Source organism: Gambusia affinis, linkage group LG04, assembly GCF_019740435.1.
Source record: "Gambusia affinis linkage group LG04, SWU_Gaff_1.0, whole genome shotgun sequence".
Classification (NCBI taxonomy): domain Eukaryota; kingdom Metazoa; phylum Chordata; class Actinopteri; order Cyprinodontiformes; family Poeciliidae; genus Gambusia; species Gambusia affinis.
Window position 1 is genome coordinate 14958462 of NC_057871.1, and position 24379 is coordinate 14982840.

The 24379-nt window shown below is 37.2% G+C and overlaps 3 protein-coding genes across 5 annotated transcripts; 2 read left to right on the forward strand and 1 right to left on the reverse strand.

Annotated features, from left to right (window-relative positions):
- Positions 1–229: 229 nt before the first annotated feature.
- On the forward strand, positions 230–6436 carry ufsp2 (ufm1-specific peptidase 2). 2 transcript variants are annotated; one of them, XM_044113971.1, is made up of 12 exons: positions 230–361; positions 510–591; positions 669–843; positions 1165–1231; positions 3598–3752; positions 3907–4099; positions 4258–4404; positions 4577–4696; positions 5096–5220; positions 5296–5372; positions 5572–5696; positions 5795–6436. In XM_044113971.1, exons 1-12 carry the CDS (start codon positions 359–361, stop codon positions 5879–5881), a joined length of 1356 nt encoding a protein of 451 aa, XP_043969906.1. In that variant the 5' UTR covers positions 230–358; the 3' UTR covers positions 5882–6436. The 2 variants fall into 2 exon arrangements, with proteins under 2 accessions (XP_043969906.1, XP_043969905.1); XM_044113970.1 differs by having other exon boundaries at positions 231–361; positions 4532–4696.
- Positions 6437–7068: 632 nt separating this feature from the next.
- On the forward strand, positions 7069–14827 carry cfap97 (cilia and flagella associated protein 97). Of its 2 annotated transcripts, none has more exons than XM_044113973.1 (5): positions 7069–7274; positions 8448–9311; positions 9855–10135; positions 12703–12838; positions 12912–14827. In XM_044113973.1, exons 2-5 carry the CDS (start codon positions 8471–8473, stop codon positions 12941–12943), a joined length of 1290 nt encoding a protein of 429 aa, XP_043969908.1. In that variant the 5' UTR covers positions 7069–7274; positions 8448–8470; the 3' UTR covers positions 12944–14827. The 2 variants fall into 2 exon arrangements, with proteins under 2 accessions (XP_043969908.1, XP_043969907.1); XM_044113972.1 differs by having other exon boundaries at positions 7079–7274; positions 14320–14827.
- An 852-nt stretch (positions 14828–15679) lies between these two features.
- On the reverse strand, positions 15680–17999 carry slc25a4 (solute carrier family 25 member 4). The gene is made up of 4 exons (XM_044113974.1): positions 17786–17999; positions 16713–17199; positions 16314–16454; positions 15680–16214 (listed from the first exon to the last, which is right to left on the reverse strand). The coding sequence occupies exons 1-4, from the start codon at positions 17894–17896 to the stop codon at positions 16054–16056; spliced, it is 900 nt and encodes a 299-aa protein (XP_043969909.1). The 5' UTR covers positions 17897–17999; the 3' UTR covers positions 15680–16053.
- Between the last annotated feature and the right edge of the window lie 6380 nt (positions 18000–24379).

Genomic DNA, 24379 nt, shown 5'->3' on the forward strand with positions numbered 1-24379 from the left:
ACTCTTTAATTGATAGTTTGATGTCCTGGAAATATAAAAAAAAAAATATATATATATATATATATATATATATATATATATATATATATATATATATATATATATATATATATATATATATATATATATATATATATATATAATGCAGTTATCAGGCCGTATTATATTGCTCTTAAATGTATCGTTTTCATTCCGAGTTGCATTGAATGCCACATCTATGGGAGGAGCCAAACTGGGCCAATGGAAAGATGCGTTCAAAGACACGTTGAGCAGTTCTGGGTTGTAGAAAAATCAGCTTCCTGTATTTGGTTCTCAGGAGCTGAATATACATTTTTGGATTGTTAAAGTGACGTAAATCATGGTAAGTCTGATCAATTTCTTTTCAGCTTCACTTTCCTTTTTCCTCCACCGTTTGCAGCGGGTAGAGACTCGTCAGCATTCATTCTGTTGAAATTTGAGATATAACGTTTATCTGTAGTTAATCCTCCGATTGTCCCGTGTTTTCTCAGGTACTTGCTGACTCTGAGTCGGCAGTCATTCTTCGGCTCAGAGGGCCGCTGGACCTGAAGTGTCTGCTGGACAGCATAGATGGTGTGTTCACTGGCAGGTTTTCAAATAGTGTCTGGTGTGGCTGAATATATCTAACCGACTTTTTCTTTTTCTTCCAGTGGTGCCAATGCAAAAAGCAATCTCTAGAACATTTGAGGCACTTCGTTTGCAGGTAAAATCTGAGTCCTGTGTCCTGGCAGTCTGCAATAGTCCTGTTCTCATTTGGCCAAACAAAAGTGTTTTTGAAGAAATATCTCCAGATGCACCATGCGAAGACATATTTCAGTTCATACAGTAAGTAATGAATTTAACTTTTTATTGTAAATGGAACAATAAAAAGTTTGTTGGAGCCTTTTACTCCTGCTAGGCATATTTTTGGATTTATCATAAAATGTGAAAAAGTTATTAAAATGTTAGTATTTAAGAACTGCCAATAACCCAGAATAGAACAAATTTTGTATGTTATCAATAGAACCAGCTCAAAGAAACTTTCATTTAATTACTGTCACAATCCAAGTTTAATTAAAGGACAGGGGCATGAATGAGGTCATCAAACAACAGGGTGTTCATTTTTATTTGTTTGGCTGTTTTTGAATCATTTTTAATGTTTTTTAGAACAGATGACCAAGAGACAAGTGGAAACAGATCAGCAAAAAAGAAAAACAAAAAACGTGTTTCAGCAGTAAGTATGTCCTATACACTATATATTGTTTTCAGGATTTATTTTTACAGGAATAAAGTAGAGTGGTAATGACTCGGGTGGTTCATGGTTCAAATACTATTTCTTCTCGGAAAAAGTCAGCTTGTGTCAGAAAGGGAATCCTGCACAAAACATTTGCCAAGTACGTGGAGCTTGTAGAAAGGATAGCAAGTGTCATAGGACTAAAATCCTTAAGTATTAAATTTGTTGGAACATAAGCTATGATTTTTCTGTAGTACACACCGTGTTCCAAATTATTATGCAAATTGGATTTAAGTGTCATGAAGATAAACATTTTTTTGTGCTATTAAATTTATAGATGGTCTTTGTGCCAGGGCTCTTTGTATCACTATAATTAATTTCAGAGAGTTGGGTTTATTAGTTTGTCTGGTGAGCTCAATTAAAGGAAATCTACTTAAGAAGGATGTTCCACATTATTAAGCTGGCCACAGGTTTCAAGCAATATGGGAAAGAGAAAGGATCTCTCTGCTGACAAAAATCACCAGATAGTTTGGTGCCGTATGACAAGGTATGAAAACATTAGATGTTTAACAAAAACTGAAGCATTATCGTACTGTGAAGAGATTTGTGGCTGATTCAGAACAAAGATGGGTTTCCACAGATAAAGGCAAAATGAGGAAGGTTTCTGTTAGACAAATTCATTGGATTAAGAGAGCAGCTGTTAAAATGCCCTTAACACCTGTGAAGCTTTTGAGAACCTTTGGAGTTTCCTCAAGCAGAAGATCTGAGAGTGGAATGCAGTTCATATCAAAACAGCAGCCCTGGGAAGGTATTCTGACACCCTACAAAGAAATTCAAGCAGAAACAATCCACAGACTCACAAGTTCAATGGATGCAAGAATTGTGCTGTGATATCAAAGAAGGTTCTATGTTAACATGTAACTCAGTCTGTTAAGATGTTTTTGATTGAAATAGCTTTTGATTTTAGTACATGTGACCACTTAATGCTGCACATTCAAAGAATGACCGTTTGCAGCTCTTTATAATCCATAAAATGTTTAGAAAATTTGCTGTGCATAATAATATGGAACAGTGCATTTTGAGTTTTTTATTTTTAAAAACAATACTGTTCTCATGGGGAGCTTCGTTCAGTAAAAGTTTATTTATACTGTAATAGCTCATGACTTGAAAATTATACTGACCATCATTTGCATTGACCATTTAAGAAAATCTGAGAAAATATCACTTGCATAATAATTTGGAACACGGTGCAAAGTGCCTTGCAAGAGTAGATTGGGGATACCAGAGTGAACATGGGCTGAATATAAACATATGCCACAATTGTATAATTTCACTAGTTTAAAAAAAAAGACATCCTAACTTTTCTAGGATTGGGCAACTTTGTGTCAATTTGTCACATAAAATCCTAATAAAATATCAAAACGTGTGTGGTTGTAATATAACAAGATGTGAAAAAGTTAATTAGGTGTAAGTACTTTTACTAAACACTGTAAATGTATGTTTTATTTATTTATTTATTTATTTTATCATCACTTAACCTAAAGCTAATTACCCCAGTCAGTTCTCTAACTTGTTAATTTAGAGATAACATAAAAATAGAAACCGTGTTGTGGACTGAGGTCCCCCTAGAAGAGAGCTTTTAACTCTGCCGTCTGGCAACAGCAGATATTTTCCATACCAGCCAGCTTTTTACACCTGATAATACCGGAAACTGGAATGTTAATTAAACTGCTTCCAAGGTGAGTCACCTCATTGACACAGATTATTTACTTTACTGGATTAGCAGTCCATGTGCAAGGGAGGATGAACGTGTATCATCCATGTTTTATATTTGTTCCTAGTAACACACACAACAAAAGCAGGATTTGCTTTCTGATAAACAGATATTTAAGTAATACATAGCTTAGTCCCTGACCACATTCATGTGTTATGTGGACTATTAAAAAAAAAAAAAACATTCCATATTATTGCCTGGATAAAAGGATCATCAGCTGGAATCAGACTGTAGCTGCAGGTATTGAGTCCAAAGTTATCCCACGTAAACTCTGGTCCCAACAAAATGTCAAGAAAAATCAATACTGGAGTGTTCCAGAACATCATTAATACCAGTCAGTATTCCAATATTATAACCTTGTCTATTTACTTAGCAAAGTATCAGGTTATGACTCAGTTCTATCAAATGTCCATTTGTAAATGACTTGTACCTTTGTTGGGGACAACAATTCCTGATCTGGACCTCCCTAGACGGTATCTGTATCACAGCTGAAGATCAGGTTTTCAAATGTTGCTTTGCTTACACAAAACACACTTATTTTATTCATGTGGATAGAACCAGAACTGCTGAATAATTAAAGTATGTTCTTTAGAGTGTCATAAACCTCTCTTTGATGATGGAGGCCACAAAGCCAGGCCCTGTCTCAGCTCCAATCCTCACTAGAACGGTCCAGAAATCTCACCTTCTGTGTGCAACTCTTCCAATGGACTGTGCCATATGGAGCAGCTGCAGCGACACCATCAAAGAGTATGTCTTATCTTGAACATATTTGATTTCATGATCAAAATCTGTAAAACTGGTATATAGATATGGATTTGCCACTGATTCAACAATAGCTGGTAACTGCTTTGACAAAAACTTTATCTCACAATGAGGGATGTCTTCTTATTGGGCCATGCAGCGGATGTGAACGACTTATGAAGGCATTGACTCGCCAGCTGTTTGAGATGGAGAAGGTGACTCTGCAGTGTATGAAGGGGACAACACTGCTTATCCCAGAGCCCCTTCACTTTCTCCTTCCAGAGCCAAATGGACTTGTGACGGTGGTTTTTCCTAGCGGAGTACCGGATAAAGAACTGGAAGCACAGCGGCAGGTAAGATCACATTGATTTTTGCTCTTTTTTATTTATTTATTTATTTTAAATTATGTACCTTAAGATGTTTCATTTAGAATCTTCATTGCTCTAAAAGCTAAAGTCTTATTGAATAGCAAATTATAGCAATTCTTTCTTATCGTTTTTGCACAAAACAGGAGTTGCATGGACAGTTTGAACTGCCAGATAATAAGCCTTTCTTCAGAAGAGCAAACACTTACCACTTCCCTAATGAGCCCTACAAAGATGGTTATCTCAGAAACCCTCACACAGTTCTCACACACCCCACCCTTGACAACGGGAAGGTAAATTTACAGCATCTATAATATTTACTTATTGATTTTTTTCTTGTGACTTTTACAATTTTGGGACACTGTAATAAATGAAAACTCAAACAAAGGTTAAATATTTTGTGCTTTGTCTTATCTTAAGGTATACTTGGTTCAGGGAATTTACAGCTACCACCACTATATGCAGGACCGCATGGATGACAATGGCTGGGGCTGTGCCTATCGCTCCCTGCAGACTATCTGCTCCTGGTTCCAGCAGCAGGGTTATGTGGAGCGCGGCGTGCCCAGCCACAAAGAGATCCAGCAGGTAAAGGCCATTTGTAGACGTAATTCCAGTTTAACCAAAATATCATCATATATGCAATATTTCTATGAAGGGCTTTTTTCTCCCCATGTGCATCATGTTAGAAAGTGATAAATATTCCAGAAAAAGTGTAAAAGAAAACCATGCACGTCCTAGGTGACCGAAAATATCGTAAAGTGGTGTTACAAGTGGAACGCCAAAGTTTCAGAAAAAACTGTTTTTAAATGTGGGACTCGAGGGCCTGGGGCTTTCTGAAACTTTTAGGACGCTGGCCCTCAAGAGCTGGAGTTGAAGACCCCTGGTCCAAAGCTTGGATGTAAAATATAACAGCCTAAAGCTCAAAAGCTCTAAATCAAATCAGTAAAAGTAAATAATACTTTATCTGGGGTCTTTGTTTTACAGGCTTTGGTGGAAGTTGGAGACAAGCAGGCATCCTTCGTGGGGTCCCGTCAGTGGATTGGATCCATTGAGGTTCAGGCTGTTTTAAACCATCTGCTTGGAGTCACGTCCAAAATCATGTTTGTGAGGTGAGGTGGCACTCCTTGACAACCCTCAATGAATTTATTTTCTTGATGAATTTGACATAACTTTGTCATCTTTAGTCAAGGTTCTGAGTTGGCATCCAAGGGAAGAGAACTGGCTAATCACTTTATGACTGAAGGAACTCCTGTCATGATTGGTGAGCTGATATTTCAGTCTCAGATTAGCATGAACCTGTAAATACTGTTTCTTTTCAGACATCCTGAAATATATGACAGTTATTATTGTTTTTTTCCTGTTGAAAAAAGACATAGTATAATGTAATATGTTGTTAAAACTAGTTAGAAACCATTGCTAGATAGAATTTACTAATGGTATGTTCTTTTGTTGTTTTATAGGTGGGGGAGTTTTGGCTCACACTATCTTGGGCATAGCTTGGAGTGAAACCACTGGTGAAATCCGTTATCTTATCCTAGATCCACATTACACTGGAGCAGAGGACCTTCCGGTTATCACAGAGAAGGTAGCAGCTACAGAAAGTCACCATTTCAGATATATCTATGAACTGAAAAACATTTCATAAGCAAGTCGTGATCTTAATGTGAATGTTTACTTCCACAGGGCTGGTGTGGCTGGAAAGGACCAGACTTTTGGGATCAAACTGCATATTACAACCTCTGTTTGCCCCAGAGGCCAAGAGTGATTTGAGCAAATGGACAATGATGAAAGGCTATAAATTTGAAATGTAACAGTATGGACTGTTTATTTAAATAATTTTGGCTAAGCTGGCAATTGCATAGCCAGAAAGAAATGTTAATATTTTGTCTATTTCAAAGAATTTCCTCATTCTTTAAAAATACTGTTTTGCTCAGTTTAATTAAAAACAAAACAAAAAAAAAAGGATTTTCAATTTTCTTGTTCGTATGTCTCATTGTCTCCAGTAAGTCAGAGGTATGATCCTTGTTGAGTTCAAATTTCATTACTAAGGGCTTTCTGTTTGTCTACAAAAATTTCTCTCAATCCATCCCTATTTTATGAGTAGTGAGGTTTATAGAACATAGTGGCCCAGTACTATTGACCTAGGACGTCAGTATCCCAGAGGGTATCACTTACGTGTTTAACTATGTATTAAATAGTAAAACCATGACAAATTGTAATTTCAGGGGACGCGCCTTCAGATAATCCCCTGTCTTGTTAAAGGAGATGTTCTTGATGCTCTTAAGGAGAATAGATTCCCAAGCAAAAATAAACAAAAAAAACTCACCCATGTTTTGCATCCTATGTTAGTATTCAAATTTGTCCAAAATCTTTTACAGCAAATGTGCTTATCTCCTGGAGTTTTATTTGGAATTTATTTGCTTGAGCAGTTTAATGTTGAACATGCAGTGTCTTTAATTGTATAACATAAAGCTCTTTACATTGTAGATTCTCAACATTTTTTTAAAGGAGATTCCGAATAAATATTTGCTAGTTTGTGGTGGTTGAATTAATTCAACATACACATTAACAACGGGTGGTTAATAAATGTAATATCAACAGTAAAGATATTTCCATTGACAATACTTTCTTATATAAAAATATCCATAATTGCCCATTTATTAAAAAAATTATTCGCGTTCGTTTAAAATTTTATTTATTTATTTTACCAGGACAGGCCATTTAAATAGTCTCGTGACAAGTTTTTAACGAAAAGACCAACTAAAAACTGCGGATTTTATTCAGGCTTTTTTGTGTAAAATACTATAAAACAACTGCGACAGACTGGCGACCTGTCCAGGGTGTACCCTGCCTCTCGCCCGGAATGTTAGCTGGAGATAGGAGCACCCCTGCCGATGCCACTAAGGGACAAAGGTATACATAAAACGGATGGATGGACTATAAAACAATCTCGTATCTACCCAAACCCCAGTCCACCATTCACTGTGTAACCGTTACCAGGAAATGACGTTACCTAGCTACTAGCAGCGTTGTCTGTTAGTGAGCGCTGGCGACCTGGCGTAGTTTCCGGTGGTTTTAATATTTGTCAAGAGAAATGGGCAGAGTAGGACGTTTGACCTGTATACAACAGAAACGTTAAAACCTGTGCGCTGCGGTTCGACAGGTAAGACGCTACGTTGGTTTTTAGCTAAAGTAAACATCGTCGAATTGCTTACTATGGCCATGTCTGCCAACTGCTATATGTTTTAAGATGTTTAGATGTAGATTTTAGCTTTATCCCATGTAAAACTTTAAAACGTAAGTTAACTCTTCCATCGTACAGTGGGTACTGGAACCAGTGTCTGACATCTTGAAACGCTAAATAACTTTATGTTAATATTTTAGTTTTATTAAGTCGTGTCAACGTTTTTTGAAGCGTTTCTGCCGAACCTTGTCTACAGGTTACATTATCCTAAGTTTGAACAAGAGCAGTTTGTTACCAATATGGATAGTGTTTTACTTTAGCCATCACTTTGAATCACATTTACAGGATGGCTCAGTCCATCACCAAATTCTACAGTCATGATCAAAACCTTTGAGGCTGACAGAAATCAGTGTTTTACCACCAACTTTATAACACCACAGTTTTGTTACTGTGCTTTTGTAGGTTGCCATAAAGAGGGGTCAACTAGATTGTGGATAAATCAACTGAAATGAAAAAAAGCTGTGTTTTACCTCTGTCACAATATGACTTGTAAAAAAAAATCAGAGGACAGTTTTGATAAGGACTGGGCAGCTGCTATCACTCTGCTAGTCACATTCAGCTAGAAGAGCAGAACAGTTTGCTTGTTAAAATGCCTGAGACTATTCTTTTCTCATGGTTACCTCCAAGGACAAATGCTTTCATCATCACTTTGCATAAAGTGGCTTCAGAGGCAAGATAGAGGTTGGTAATAGTATTGCACTCAACAATTTCTTAAATCATCCAGAACTTTAAGGAGAGAGAGACTCAGTTGTTGGGCTACAAGGTCCCCAAGAAAGTACTGCAAGTGCCAGGATTCAGTGAAGGGATTGGATCTCTAAAGATTACCATTGTGGCAAAGTTGTTTCAATTGACCTGCCTCTGACCAAAGAGAATACTTCAAAAACGGTTTCCTCTTTTTTAAATGTAGTTTTTATTTAATCTCTCATACATACTATTTTTGTGGTAGTAGCTAGCAAACACATGAGGGGAAGGCAGCATATCCTAAATGTGTTGAAGTGTCATGCAAAGTTACTTAATCTGTTTCACATTAAAAAAATAAAAAATAAAAATATTCCAACTTCAAATTAACATTGTGCTCACAATAACCTGCAGGTTCTGTGTTGGGGAAGGCTGCCATGTTCACCTCTAGTGAACTGGAAGGGGAAGTGGACCACTCCTTTTTTGACAGTGATGGGGACAGTGGAAGAAATGTTGGAGAGAAAAGAGAGAAGGACTTGAAGATGAAAAAGCAAATTCCAAGCACACTTCAGAGAGAATCTGTAAAACTCTCTGGACATCTCGCTGTTGATCTACACTCAAGGACTGAGAAGACAAAGAGACACTTGAAGGAAGTGGAAAACAAGAGTGGCAACAAAACTGATGCATTATCAATTTCTTTTAGACAGGATGAACCTATACATGAAGGCAAAGATGAGTTAAATCTGCACTCTAAAAGAGCCAGTGGAGCATTTCTGACTATGACAGCCGACATTCAAAGTGATGGGGACAACCAGAGGCAGAATGACACGAGAATAAGTGCCTTAGCTTTCCCAGCTAGCTCAAATGAGCAAATGCCTAGAAAACTGGTCAAAAATCAGCATCCCAAAAATTCTCCTCCCACTTCAAATGAAGCCAGCACCGATGCAGATTCAGAGAGTTCTTTCAGCAGTCAGAGAGGTTTTTTAAATTCCTCTAACCTCTCCAAACCCACCGAGTCTTTTGTACGCCGTAAAACAAGAGGGACCAGACGAGGCTCAGCTGAATCTCAGGATTTGCCTAACATGAGCACAGATGAGTCAGATGGGTCAGTGACAGATGTGAGTCCCCTCTCTTCTCCTGATTCTGGCTCACTCCAGTCATTAAGTTCAGAGGCTGTGAAAGAAGGTCATAAAGCGCAGCGGGAGCCGAAAACTCTCCCCTCCGGTGCCTTCAGCAACGTTCGTCAAGCGGTGGACTCAAATCCAGATGTGGATGAGTGTGAGTAATGCTTGCTGTGTTCTGCCTACCTTTGTGTGAGATGCTCAAAGCTGAGGATGTTGCGTTAACCAGGATGCTTCGACTTGTCAACTTGTGTCTGCTGTGTTCCTTGGACTTCTTCATGCTGTCTACAACATCCGAGGCCTTCATAGATCAGCAGAATTTATTCTGAAATTAATTCACACACAGGTGGACTCTATTTTACAAATTAGGGAACTCCTTAAGGCAAGTTTTATTTGCATTTTAATTAGGGATATATGAGATAAGTAGGTTGAGTACAAAAGCATGCCAGTTTCTGGATAAAAAGAAAAATGTAATGAACAAGTAAAAAAAAAACATGAATGAGTTTGACAAATCATGACAAAATGTAAAAAAAGGGACTCTTGACTGAAAGACATGCCCCTTGATGTACATGTTTTGTACTTTAATGTTGTTTTTTTTTTTTTGCATGCGTTATTGTTATTTTTCAGTTAACCCAGCAGAGCATTGTTCACAAGCATGTTAAACACACGAACTAGACAAATGTGCTTTCTCCTCCTTCAGGTTCATCTGGATTAGAAAGCCATCTTGAACAGAAAATGGTGCTCCAGATTTCTGGAGGGTTTGTTCGGAAGAATTTCTCATTTACCGACAATGAGGTCCGCCGCATTGATTATGAGAACAAGCGTCTCCTTCAGGCACTGTCAAATATTTCATCAAGGTCCAGAGCAGAAAAATTGCCAAAAAAGAATGCTTCTGTGTCCAGAGGCGCTTCAGTGGCTTTTTACCCACATAGTGCACAAAACAGGGACCGACAACAGCGCCGCATTCAGCAGGAGAACCTGGTGAGTTGTTTTACATTTTGATTGACATTTTTCTGTCAGTAACTGATTCACTAAGCAAACACACACTCATAACCTTGTACTGTGTACAATGAATGCATGGATGTCAGTAGCTTGGCAACACCTGAGCTGATAACATCTAAATCAGCATCGACAGTTGCTGTCAAAATAACACATGGTAAGAGTCTTGGTGTCATAAACCTAATCATGTTTTAGTGTACACTGATGGTTTTCGTTTTTACTGGGAGGATTCCAGTTAGTTATCAAGCACTTCCTCTCTTACTTCATCGTGTAAGCTGTTTGTCTGTAACTCTTAAAAAAAAAAAAAAAAAAATAGAGTGGAATGGTGTTTTTGACCTGTGTCATACTCCTGCCTGTTCAAAAATAATGCAGAGCAACCTTTTCATTAAACCAATCAGTCAAGTTTACTTGGATAGCACATTTCACCAGCAAGGCTGTCCAACGTGCTTTACATAACAAAAACACACAATTACAAAGTTATAAAGAAAACAGCATAAAGTCAACAATTGAACAACCGTTACATTAAAGTGTGCGACTGTTTCAAAACAGGGAGCTAAGTAATTGTTCTAGGTTGTTCTCAAGAGATCTTCGTGCGCCTAGCAACATCCTGTGACTTTTCCTGGCCTCCACTGTATCTGCTGTTTTACCTCTAAATGAAATGCATTGGAGACACTTGAAGCCGTATCTCCTCAGTGTTTATAATTTCGCAGTCATTGTTCAGGCAGTTGGTGCTTCTGTTCAGGCTGCAGGCTGCTCATTAATATAATTTACTTTAATGATTTGGAGGATTTTATCATGTTGGCCACTATTAGTCACTACCTGACTCACCTTTCCACTGCAGCCAGCTCATTCTCACGACAATGGAGTAGGGATCCCCTCTTAAATGTATCATGCTGACTGGGTGCTTTACAGTGTTTAATCGTGATTTCATGAAATATATCCATCATTAAGGTTTAGTTGGGGTTGGTCTGAAAACACACCCCTGAAAGCAGATACTGATGGACTTTGATAGATGGCAGCAGGTGTCTGACTTGCAGCCATACTACTGAGGAACACTATGAGACCTTTCTGCCTGCAGATTTCTCCAATCTTCATATTTCTTCATCTATTTATTGTCTTGTTTATCAATAACACTCACATTTAGATGATCAGCACTGTTAAAAAAAATCTGCCTGGATTGAACTAATTGCTGGTAACTAACAGTGTGCTACAAAGTTATGATTCCTGATATTTTCACAGGTTTATTACATTTGTCATATATTCATAGTTGATCATAATTCTGGAAAATGCTGTTAAAATAGGAGGCGCTTCAGTCGTTTTCAGGACAAACTGTTCACTCTGAAGTCCGTCTTGTGAGGAGTGCTTTTCGCCTCCTCTATTCTTAGAGTAGAGTAATTGAATCTGCCGTGTGGACAGAGTATTTTCCCGCACGTCACACTTGTAACACGCGTCATTTGGTTTATAAAAAACTGAAAATGCGACCGGTTGATTCGCTTTCAGGAGGTTTTTAACTGTCACGTAAGTGCAATTGAATGAAAAATCTTATTCAATTTAATGTCCACTTAATATGTATATTTATATATGTTTTTATGCTGGAGCTTATTGTAGTCTATACACATTGCTTCCCAAGAAACCTCATTGAGTAGTCTTGGTTTTTGTGGTATATGTGACCTAAAGCATACAATATTGTCATGCAGTTGAGTTGACGCTTTTTGTCTGGTTTTTAATTCAAGTTCACACAAAATATTATTATTTCTTTTAAAATATTAGATCATTTTAAACAATTTGGCACAAAAAATGTTGATTTAAGTGAAATTGTTTTGCTAATTTCAATTTTTCAAAATGATCATTAAAAAAACACACACACACACTGTACCTGTGAATATCGGATGCATTACCTTGTTGGAAAAAAATTATTTTTATGTCTGTTAGACTTATTTATTGTCCTTTTCATGTTTGCAACTAAGCTAAATGAATTATCTTGTCTCTTTAACGCTCAGTGAAATAGCTGACTCAGCATTTTAAAACTGGCTATACACTAACCACTGAAAAGGAGATGATTACTTGATTTAAGAACCTTATTTAACTGATTTACTTAGCTGAAACCTCAGTCATTCTTCAATGCACTAAAACTGTTGTACATTTTATATTTTTAAGTCAGTTGGTGTCTTAAAAAGTATTGCTTGTTAAAGCTAAATGTAAGAAAATAAACAATGGATCCAGACTTTAGATCAGTTCTAGATGATCTGACGACAATCTAAAATCCTACATCTGTCAGCAATTTGAAGAACTACAGATGACTGTGAAGGTAGAAGGTATTGCTAGTAAAGCCAAAACAGATTAGAAGTAACACTCCAATGTAGAACGTAACCTATACAATGGGTAAAAATGCTAAATTTGCATGGAATGACACAAAAGTGGCTCATTATAATAATTTGTGCAAATAATACAACTAGATTGCTGGTTTTTAACTGTTAACGGTCAATTGAACAGTAAGTAGGATATTTAAAATTTTAAGTATGACACAAAGGTCTGGATGTGTTTCACAGGTTCTCCTAAAGAAACTGCAGTCCACCCAAGCCACACCTGGACTAAGGCGCGCCGAACAACTAGCAGATCACCAGCGGCGTACCTCAATGCCCAGCTACAGGGCCTTTAGTGGTGGGTCCAGCAGATTATCCTGCGGTAAGTGCTTTTAAATCTGCAGAAGCTAAACTGCAAAACTTTTTTTTAACGTTAATATTTTTGTATATTTCAGGTACAGCAGAGTTCATTCAAGGTTCTCTTTAAAATGCTTTGTTTTAGAAAGAGTTTGCTTCTTATATGATCTCACCTTGTGAAAGTATTCCTTCCATTTGAACTTTCATTAGCATTTCATACATTAATTGCATTTACAGCAGCAAGTCTTTTGAGGTCCTTACCAGCTTTGTAGATCAAGAGGACACAACTTGTCAGTTATGTTTTTTTTTTTAGTAAAAGCAAAGTCAGATTGGATGGTTTGGACTTGGATCTGAACTTTGACTGGGTTCTTTTAAAACATGGATATGCTCTCCAGCAGAGGTCCTTAAAGGATAGTATCCTGGGACTGTTCAACACACCTTAAACAATACGTTTATTAGTTGTCGTCTGCGGTACATCACTGTGTGCAGTCTAAAAGTTCAAAGAATGGAGTTTGACACCTGTGCTGTAAACCATTCCACTGCTGCTCTAACTGTTTCTCACTCTGACTTTTTCCTGTCGGAAATATTCACAGAAGCTTGTATTTGTACAGAGTTTCAACAGAGATGGTCTCTGTTTATTGGATAAGGGATTTAAGACAGTTGGTTGTATTGGATTGTACTTATCAGATTAACAGAGGTCTGAACCAAGACGGACATCTCGGTGTTTAAATTTGTTTTGTAAAAAAAAAAAATATTTTTCAGATTTTTTCCACTTCATAATTAGGCAGTATTTTATGTTGGTGTTTGACACATTGACGTTTGGTCATAATATAAAAATAAAAAATACCTTCAAGAATAATTCATATTTTGTGAATATTAATTATTCAAGAAATAATTAATAGTTATTATTAATTATTCAATAATTATTACGTGGTTTTATGAAGACCAAGTAAAGTACTGCAGAAAATATGATGTGAAGGTTTAGCTCAGACTTCATCACTGTCGAGGTAAATTTGCCCCATTAAACTGCTGCATTGGATCTATATATATATCCCTGCCTTCAGAACTCTGTATTTACTTTGAAGTACTCTAGTGCTGATTTTCAATCAAAGAAAAAGAGGATCAGCGTGTGGTAGTGAGCAGCAGTTCTCTTAAACTTATGCTGCAGCCCAGTTGTTGCACTACTGGGCTGCAGCTTCCAGACGGCTGCAGAGATTAAACTAACCCAGAAAACAGAGCAGTTTGGAGCAGCTGCAAGCTCTTATTGGGAATCACTTGTTCATTTATATGTAAATTGCTTAATCTTTCTGTTTCCATCATTTCATAGCTTTTTAATTTCAGCTATGTTTTTTTTTTTTTTTTTTACTATGGTGCGAAAAATCTATACTTTAGTTGTAATAATAAAATGAGTTAGCAAAGCCTGTGTGCTAAATGACTCGCTTGTTACAAAACAATTGCTGTTTGTGTGTGAGCTACCTAAGGGAATTCCTCTTGTTTTCCTCTCAGCGTTTATAAGACCAAGGCCAGTCGCCTCCAGTGCAGCCCTCATTAACACCTACACCAATAGGACATCTGTTCCTGGGTCAAGTACAAGAAGTAGTAGCAGGCCAAGCTGGCGTTAAGATCTCTGCTAATAAAGTCATTTCTTTCCTTTACAGCACATAACTGTCACTTTTTGATGTTGATTAATTTGTACAGTGCAAAGCTTAGAACATATTTATGCTTTTATTATTATTTCATGTAATTTACTCATGCTGCTCTGTTTGGTTTCTGCTCTTCAACTATTTAGCAGTTTATGTTTTGATATCAAAGCCATTTGTGAATAACTACACTTACTTTAACCTTTTAATTCAGTCAGAAATCTTGGCTTTAAAATGTTAATTGGTGCTGTGGTTTGACATTGTCCGCTGAGTAATCTTTAAACACAAAAGTGCAAATATGTTTTGGTATTTGTTACTGTATTCACCTGTGTGTGATTTGTGATCTAATAAAACATTGTTTTAAACCAGAAAAAGGGAATTGCATATTAATTTTTGGTTTATCCTGTTGGAGAAAAGATGTCAATAACTTTATTGCAGAAAAGGCCATAACGACGGAGAGTCGCAGAGCAGTTAAGTTTTCTCATTTTTGTGATGCAGTCCATCTTAAAATATCCATGATCCTTGAACATTAAACTTCAAACCTCAATGTGTTTTAATTGTATGTAATAGACCAACACAAAGTAGCATGATTCGTGAGTTTGCAAATGCTTTACAAATAAAAATCTGAAAAGAGATTTTTATTTGAAGGTACTTTGATACCTTCAAAGTAAAATCAATTGCTTTCGGAAGTCACCTGTCATGTAATCTTATGTCTTTATCGTCAGGAAGACTAAGAACCACACAACATGTCAGGGACTAAGTTGTGGAGAAATTTAAAGCATAGGTTATGAAATAATATCCCTACCTTTAGAGATCCCATGGAGTACTGCTCAGTTGATGATTTAGCAGTGCACATCAGCCACAGTAAAGCATGGTGATAAAATAGCTGAGTTTTGATATGTGAGGGCATGACACATTTTAGACTTCCCAACAATGTTGTCATGGTCTGTCACACAAATTATATATAATGTGGGAATTGCAAAAAAATAAAAATAAAAAATTTTACTTTTGCAAGGTTCATCTTTTTAGACCTTGTTTCAATGAAGACACCAGGAAAACCACAGACGGAAATAAATGATGTATTCACTGTAATCTTTTCAATAATTAGGCAGCTGTGTCGGGGCAGACTTGCTCCTTCAACACTGATGTTAAATGAAACCAGTAACAAAGTAACCCAAACACACCAGGGAAAAGTGGTGCTTTTAAGGACAACAAAGAGACTGGAGTATAGACTGAGTCTTTATTCTTAATAAATTAATGTTTAAGGTGGTCACAGCATATTATAAGGGCCTCAGCCCCTCCTTAACACTAACAGGAGAAACGTTTGGCCTGTATCATAATCTGTAATCACATCACGTCCACCAGCTGTTGAAACCTAGAGACTTCCTTTTAGCAGATGGTTGATAATGTTATATATACACATTTCTGATGAGACATAAACCCAGGACAAGTACACCTATCCGTTCTCCCCCAGCTGCAGCACAGGAAAGATAGCCTACAAACCCAGATTCTTAATTCACCAGGTCGGTGTCACCATATCAAAAAAAAAAATAAGACTTGAACAAAGAATGGATTTCCTTGAGGTTTTGGGAGCGTGTGCTTATTTGGTGAACTTCTTAATCTCGTCATACAGCACCAGCACAAAAGCACCACCCATGCCTCTGATCACATTGGACCAGGCTCCCTTGAAGAAGGCCCGACCCCCCTCATCTTTGAAGATCTTCTTCCAGCAGTCAATTGTGCCCCTGTACATAATATCAGCTGTGGGAATTCAAACATCATCATTAATATCCACATATTGGTGTGTGATTCTCCCGCTGATATGGGTGAGGAACATTGACAAGAAAAAGAGAAACTTGCCTCCTTTACGTCCCGACTGCATCATCATGCGACGTCTGACGGTGTCAAAAGGATATGAGACGATACCTGCTGCAGCCGTGACAGTCTGGGCGATCATCCAGCTGACAATGATGTGTGTGTTCTTGGGATCTGGCAGCATGCCTGCATGAGGGAAGTCAAAGCAAATAAATGTATACACACATCTTTCAATTGCACCTAGAAGAAGTTTCCCATTGCTTTCAAGCATTTGTAGTCTACAGGAAAGTTTGTGCCCCTTGATTGATGATGAACGAGACCAATGAAGTAAATTTTGATGATTGCATGCATTTTGATTGGTTGGGGCAGCAGAAAGAGGGGCTCACTCTTCATGCAAGAATCGCCACTGCACCACAATTTAGGTGACCAGGTTTGTTTGTGTACCTTTTGCTGTGTCAAAGCATCCGAAGTAAGCCGCTCTGTAGATGATGATGCCCTGCACCGACACGTTGAACCCGAGGTAAAGACCCTTGAGGCCATCGGTTTTGAAGATCTTGGTAAGGCAGTTTCCGAGTCCGGTGAACTCCCTCTCTGCTGGGCCCTTGCCGATGTCGGCGGCCAACCTCGTCCTAGCGAAATCGAGTGGGTAGACGAAGCAGAGCGAAGTGGCCCCAGCAGCGCCGCCCGACGCCAGGTTCCCGGCAAAGTAGCGCCAGAACTGTGTCTTCTGATCCACACCACCAAGGAAGATCTTCTTGTACTTGTCTTTGAAGGCGAAGTTCAGGGCTTGAGTGGGGAAGTAACGGATCACGTTGGCCAGGTTGCCTCTCCAGAAGGACAGGAAGCCCTGCTCCTTCGGGATTCTAACAACACAGTCAATAATGCCTTTGTACTGCATGTCAGCGGTGATCTGTCTGCTGGCATGCTGCACCTACAAGGGAGAAAACCAAGATGCCGCCTTTACACCTGACTTGTTTTCAGGAGAAGGGTGAAGAAAATAAATTTGTAATTTTGACCTTTTCATTGAACAACCTTGTTGAACACCCTTCAGCTTGCCAGACATTATCTCGTGGTCTGGTTTAGTTTGTCCAGCAGTCTTAAGGCACATCCTAGACACTCGAGACTTCACTGCGTATTGGATTACATCTTTTAGGTTAAATATAGCAATTCTCTTCCACTGAATATTACTGTGGTAATGTGCTTTAAGCGAACATACATGAAATTGGAAAACATTGGCAGAATATAATGAATAAGTGCTTAACTGTTTTATTCTGATCCCACATCATTTTACCTTCCCACCATCCTTCACACTTGTGCGTAAAACGATCTCCAAGTTGACCCTCACGTGCCAGTTGCCATTACGCACACGATTATACGAACCTTCCTTGTTCTTAGTTCAACGTCTCCTCTTTTAAAGCAATTTCCTCGTAAATTTCATTTCTTGCTTATCAGCGATCCACAAATTACACACACTTTACGCACAAAACACGGCATGACAGCTGGCTCAACCCGTTTACCTGCAGCAGCAGCTTGACTCTCTCAATGGGAGCGACAGCTGTTTTGGAGATGGCAGCGGCAATCCCACCGGCCAAAAAGTCCTTCATGAAACTAATCACCGCGTCCGACATGGCTGGTTGATTTCTAGGGCAGTCTCCCTCTCTACTTGGCTGTTCCAAACTCGGCCCAAGATCCTCAAGGAAACCTTAAGCCCGTCCAAGTGGACGAGGCACCCCCTCAGCAGTTCTTTATATACGAAGGCCGTTTATCGCGAGACGTTTGAGTGACAGATGTGCAGTGTGTCGAACAGACGAACGAGGCTGAAAAAATATCCGAGGTCGAAGTTCAGGTCGAGCGCCATATTTCTGGATCCAGGGGAGTCGCCCAGAGCCGGGGACATTTAAAGGGCATATTATGTGTTGGCAGATAAACACTAAAATTTGTTGTTAATGAAAATTCCTCCATAGGCATTCCTCTCATTAACGGTGGGGGAAACCAGGTCATCTCCACTTTTCAGCTGCAGCACAACAAGAAAGTTGTTAAAGTACATGTTAAGGAGCATTCCTAATTTATTACTTGTTTAAATGTTTAAATGTGTATATTTTTTTCACACATTTACTGCATATGCTCTTTGGAGTTCTAATTAGTTCACAGCATTGGGTAAATCAAATTACAAATCTAGTTACAACAAACATAAGAAAAGTGCTTTGAGTGAAGCTGTGTAAGATCATTTGTGAAAGGTGAAGTTCACCTTAGAGAAATTGTTCTAGCTGGGAGATATTTTTGAAACCGTATATAAAAGGCATAAAATGTATAGATTTTGATTTCTGTTAAGCTAGTTGTCAGTTCAGAATTCACAAGTATTGTTCAAATGATAATGTTATGAAACAGCAGAGAATTGCTTGGAACCAATTGATTCATGTCATAAAGTATTTGTAATCTGTTGGAACTATGAAGTACATAAACGACTAATTATTGTGGAGGTTAGCTATGATCATTTTAATTCTGATCAGAGAATGCACCAAAGTAATTGAGGAAAGTTTGTTTTTAGCCTTTATTTCTGTTCATTTTGATGAGTTTCTGATTTTAAATGATTAGGATTTTACACCAGAGGATATTACATTTGACCAATAAAAACCTTTATAAAACATTCTAAATCACAAATCAACCACATACAGAAAGTCTTCAAAATGTTGTTTTAACTTATGATTTAAAATAAAATAAAGTAATAAAGTGATCACTCCCGGATAAGCGGAAGAAGATGGATGGATGGATTTTATCCAACCTTGAAAATACGTATGTGCTGAGCTATTAAACAAATAGAACCAATTTTTCCCTGTTGCACTATACATGCAAGCACCACTAGATGGCGTCAATTGACTACGTGTATTCCTTCAAAATAAATCAAAAAAGAACTTGATAAATTGAGGTTACAGCTTTCAGGTTATTACAAAAGATGGTACACCTTTTGCATTTGTTATGGTTTTGGCCATAAAACTGCACAATACTGGCAATGTCTACTGTATTCCAGTGGCATCCATAATCCGCAAATCTCAATCAAACAGAGCACCTTTAGTGGAACAGGAAAATTACATTGCAGATATAGAGTTGGCAAATCTGCAACTTTGTGATGCTGTCATGTCAGTATAGAGCAAAAATCTCTGTTTCTCTGATTTTGTTGAATCTGTGTTGAAAAGGATTAAACTCTGAACTGGTACAGACGGGTGTAGCTAATTCAGTGAGTGGATATTGGATTCATTTCAGATTTATTTTTATTTAAATGTAACTTATTAACTACATATTTCTTTCAGTGGAATTATAATACAGTGAAGCAATGCAGAAGAGATTTTACAATTTTAAGATTTTATTTATTTTTTTTATCATATATAATATATATTATTTATATATTATTCACAATTTAACAAAGTAATACAAAACAAAATTGGATTTAGTGTCCTTTCATTCTGAAACAGATAAAACCATCCTTACATTTTTTTAACATAAAATTTAAGATAGAAGTCCGTCGTCCTAGTTTAGCTTTGTCAACAACTTTGTTTAGTTTTATCTCAAAGGGTTTACAGCTTGTGTATTTGCTCTGAATTCATCTGGTTCTACAGTGAAATATTTAATTAACTCGGTAGGGGGCGATATTGAGCTGAGTAATAATCAAAATCTTCATTGGTCTCCCCAGAGAGTAAATATGGTACCCAATAAAACAGGTGCTTTTCCTCACTTACTTACCACACACTAACAATTAAATCAGTACTTTACTTGTTCCTCATAGGGTGACATTTTAAGTAGCTCCCAGCAAAGAGGTCAGAGGTCAGGCTCAGCTTCAGGGTTGCAGCCCCAGAGGTGGTTAGGAGTTCAGCACCTGCAGCTTTTGGCCAAGCAAAAGTCATATGCTGGGTAGCTTACTATATGGAGCGTTACTATTTTGTTTTTATTGGCCATTGTGAGTTACCTGAATCTTAAAAAGTTAAAGAGTGTTAAGCATAAATAATTTGTTTTTAAATTCAAGTTTGCATAAGGTTTTGTCAAACTTTGTCACAAAAAAGTCAATTGAGTTTTTATAAATAAACATGGAATCATAAAAGCTTGCATCAATAATTAATTCTGTTTCTTAATGGTATTTAGTTGGTTTTATATATATATATATATATATATATATATATATATATATATATATATATATATATATATATATATATATATATATATATATATATATATATATATATATATATATATATATATATCTCAAAGGGTTTACATATCAGAGGTACATTTAATGATTTTTACTTTTTTTTTTTATCAAAATGTTGATGTTTTATGCCATTCGCCTCCAGATATTATCTAAATCTGATCTAGATTTCTTAAAGTCGTTGCCCGGTAACCCCAGATCTTTGGGATCGAAGGAGGGGTCATGGTGTGGGTGGAGTGAGCCTGGATTTGCATTTTGAGTATGAAGACCTGCAGGTGTCAGACAGTTAGCCCCCACTAACGCAAACACACGACCGTTACGCATCGCTCACACACACTAATACAGTCACTGATTTTATTAGTTCAGAAAATCAACTGTGACAAACTTTTTATTCTTCTCAGAGCTCAAAAAAAAAAAAATCCTACTTTACAAATGCCTGACTGGGTTAAAACCACTAGAAATTAAGGACAAAACACACATACACAGGACTGTAAGTACTTATGAATTTGTTGCGCTATTCTTTTGGGACGTGATAAAATTAAGTTTTTATGTTAATAAGAAAGAAACCCCTTATTTTAGAAGTGGCATAAAAACACTAAAACTAGTGAAAGTATACTTTGTAAATTCAAAAGTTTCATTCACCCAATGAGAGTTTAAATGTGCAGCTCACAACTTATATTCATAAAATGACAAAAACATAAATACTGTTGTATTGAATTGAATTTTACAGCTTGAATGCAAATTGTTTTCACAGCTGTCATGTTGTCTAGTCCAAAACCACACATTTTGTTGCTAACAAGCGTACAGAAAACTGTAAAAATGCTGGAACACTGAATTCCTTTCAATTTAAGCTAAAACTGCATTTGTTCAAATTTGCCTTAGATTTTTCTCTGATTATATTATGATCTTTCTATTCACAATTAATTTAAATGAATGCCACTTTAATTGGATTTAAAGAACTGAAAATTTCAGAATTATTTCTATGGTTCAGATTAATGTTGTTTGCACTGGATAAGAGAAGCATTGGACTGAGAAATCCTGCCTGTCCAGTAACAATTTTACATACACTAGTAAGTCGTATGTGGAAAGTTTAGTTCTAAAATACTTGGATTACACCAGAAATTATATTAAACTTACAAAAGGAGGTAAGATAAACTGATGTATTCATCAAGAAAGCAATCTCAACTAAATTTATTTTGTGATTTCAGTTAAGTACACAGTACTGTTCATTACTTTGAACAGATTTCAAAGTGTTGAATTAACTGAACGTTAGTATTTAGAGATCCTCTCTTTTTCTTGTACTGAGAACTTTATTTATTCATGATTTCTTTTTTTCTCTTGTAGCAACATCAGTCCCACTTCTAGCACGGGTGCCTACCGTCAGTGAGTGTCACCCGGTGCCCTCTGGGTAAATCACAGGTCAATCTTAGAGCAGCACAGATAAACAGCACAGACAAGGATGAATGCCCACACTGAACAGCTAAGGGAAACCTAGAGTCGATACAACATGAGGAATTGAGTTAATCTTTGGGAGACAAAGGTTTGCTGCACATGTCTTCTCAGAAAAGAGAAGGTTTGGTAACATTTTTTAAATGCAAAATGATAATAGTCTAAATATTAGGGGTCTAAGTTAAACTGGACTGTCTCCTTCTGGAACATTTTCCTGGAGTATGATATATGCTAATTAATAAAACATTATGTCTTTTAAATGTATTTCTTAAATCAATTAATGACTTTGATTGTAGATCTAAAACGTTGAATGATTTATTTTGGTTTATATTTTATCTAAACTGTTGTTTTTTTTGTTTTGTTTTTTTTTACCATTTTTCACAGGCTGTCAAAAACAACCCACCAATATCTCAAAGTGATGTCCTCCAAATAATTTTCCAGGCAGCTCATCTCTTTGGACACTGGAAGGTTTTTAGTTTGGATAGACAAACATTTTTATATTAAACAAGATCGGTTTAGCAGCAAATATTTACAACGAAATATCTCCAACTTGCAAACAGTGGTTGTTCTTCAAATAGTTGCATAATCTGCCTCTTTTACTTACTGAAGTGAATTATACTCAGACACAATAAATGTCACACAAGTTCAGAGAAAAGTAATGTCTTTGTTATAGTTTTGTGTCTGCTGAAATGTGGTTTGAGATTATCTTGAAACCTTGAGAGTAGATTTAAAAGGGCCTAGACTTGATAAATCAATTTGTTGTCATGTGTGTCTGCGTGTGTGTTAGTGTGCCTGAAAGTGCATTCCTGACCCTTTGATTGTAGGATAAGTCGCTGTTTGTTGGTCCATCTTGATTTTATGGCTGGAGAGAGAGCCGTTTGACCTTTCAACCCTCTTGTGTGGGGGTGGAGCTTCTCGGTGTCCGGAGCTCCTGTCAGCGGGTAAATAAGTGACGGCTGTTAATGGCCACACTGAGTAGCCAGACCGGATGACCACCCTCTGTTGTCACCCTGCCGGACACCCTTCATCCCTTTTGGGGCTTCTCAAAGTGACGCTTAAACTCAGAACTTAAGCTCAGCTTCGCACAGCTGCTGCTCCAGCTTTTACTGCCATGCAACAAGAAAGGTGAACCGAACTAATGCAGAAGTCTTATTTATATATTTTGTAAATTAAAGGACACAACTACATACACTGGATTTATTAAGAATCACTTTATTCTGAGTCTCCTGCAGCGTGGTTGTTAGGTTCATGAATATTAAGAATAATTTACGAGTCTGCACATTGAAACAAGTATACATTTTTTCCACAAATTAATGGTCAACAAAAGATTCACAGGCTCCTCCAGTGTTCCTAGTTTCTGTGTTGGATTTTTTTTTTTTCCACACTGATGCATTTATGTGCAAAAAAGTATTTGAATCAATATGGATCTGTTTTATTCAAGAGCACAGAGCAGGTGTAAAGTGAACGTTAGAAAGTCTATCTTTTTGACTAGAATGTAGTCAGCATTTGTAGCTAACAAAGGCCACAGCAATTAACTCTAACAAATAAATGTTAGCATATATCCATCATTCTTCTTATTTTCCATTAGTGCTTAATCGAGGTCTGGATTACAGGGGCCTTGTGTTCTTCTTCAGTGACTGAGGAACTAAAAGGGTGAAAGAAAACCTGTTAATAAAACAGTTAATAAAACAGCTGGATTTGCCATAGTTATAGTCTGTTATGCTTTTCCTATGTAAATACCTGATCATAGTAATTGACTTCAGTTGTAATGTTCTTTCATTTAGCATTTTTAGTTATTTTAGTTTCTCTGTTGTCACATTTAAAACCTTTGTATTGTAGCCAAATAATCATTTGATTATGCAGAAATGGCTTCATATTTAACCTCTTCATTGTGACATTTTAATATCAGCTAAAGACATTACCTGAACTATTGTTGATGGCGTCAGTTATGAGCAAATCAGAAAATACCTTTCTTTACAAACACAGTACCATTGTAACCTAAAACATAAATTGAATCTATTTTTCTGATCATATGAGAGCTGGTCATTGAAAACTATCGGATCAGACTTTAACATCGCTTTCCTTTACAAACTTTACACCTTGTGTTGTTTTCTGATCTCCATTGACTCTGTATGTGTGTGTGTGTGTGAGACCCACCATGCAAATGGACAAGGTCCTGCCTGCCCCACATTAAGTCTGTGGCCACAAAAACACGGCTGACAGCGGCCAGTTCCAGTGTGTGCTCCGCTTAAAGTGAACAGGGTAATGAATTTTAAACTGCTATAGTAACAGCTCTCAGACATGCGGTTTTAGTGTGTGAGTGGGTGGGCGTGTGTGTGTGTGCTGTTAGGATTTGCAGTTGTGTCCGTGTATCAGTATGAATGTAGGGGATATGTGAATAAATAGGGTTTGGGGGCTGGGAGTCCGTCCTAGATGTGTGAGTTTATGTGTTGAGGATAAA

Bases quoted from the DNA above. Each gene is read 5' to 3' on its own strand.
- ufsp2 (XM_044113970.1), top strand. The intron at 4,100-4,257 runs GTAAGATCACAT...TGCACAAAACAG, and splicing joins AACTGGAAGCACAGCGGCAG to GAGTTGCATGGACAGTTTGA. The intron at 5,373-5,571 runs GTGAGCTGATAT...GTTGTTTTATAG, and splicing joins AGGAACTCCTGTCATGATTG to GTGGGGGAGTTTTGGCTCAC.
- slc25a4 (XM_044113974.1), bottom strand. From the start codon at position 17,896: ATGTCGGACGCGGTGATTAGTTTCATGAAGGACTTTTTGGCCGGTGGG. The intron at 17,200-17,785 runs GTAAACGGGTTG...TCTCCCTTGTAG, and splicing joins GAGTCAAGCTGCTGCTGCAG to GTGCAGCATGCCAGCAGACA. The intron at 16,215-16,313 runs GCAAGTTTCTCT...GAATTCCCACAG, and splicing joins GCAGTCGGGACGTAAAGGAG to CTGATATTATGTACAGGGGC.
- cfap97 (XM_044113972.1), top strand. From the start codon at position 8,471: ATGTTCACCTCTAGTGAACTGGAAGGGGAAGTGGACCACTCCTTTTTT. The intron at 9,312-9,854 runs GTGAGTAATGCT...CTCCTCCTTCAG, and splicing joins AAATCCAGATGTGGATGAGT to GTTCATCTGGATTAGAAAGC. The intron at 12,839-14,319 runs GTAAGTGCTTTT...TTTTCCTCTCAG, and splicing joins GTCCAGCAGATTATCCTGCG to CGTTTATAAGACCAAGGCCA.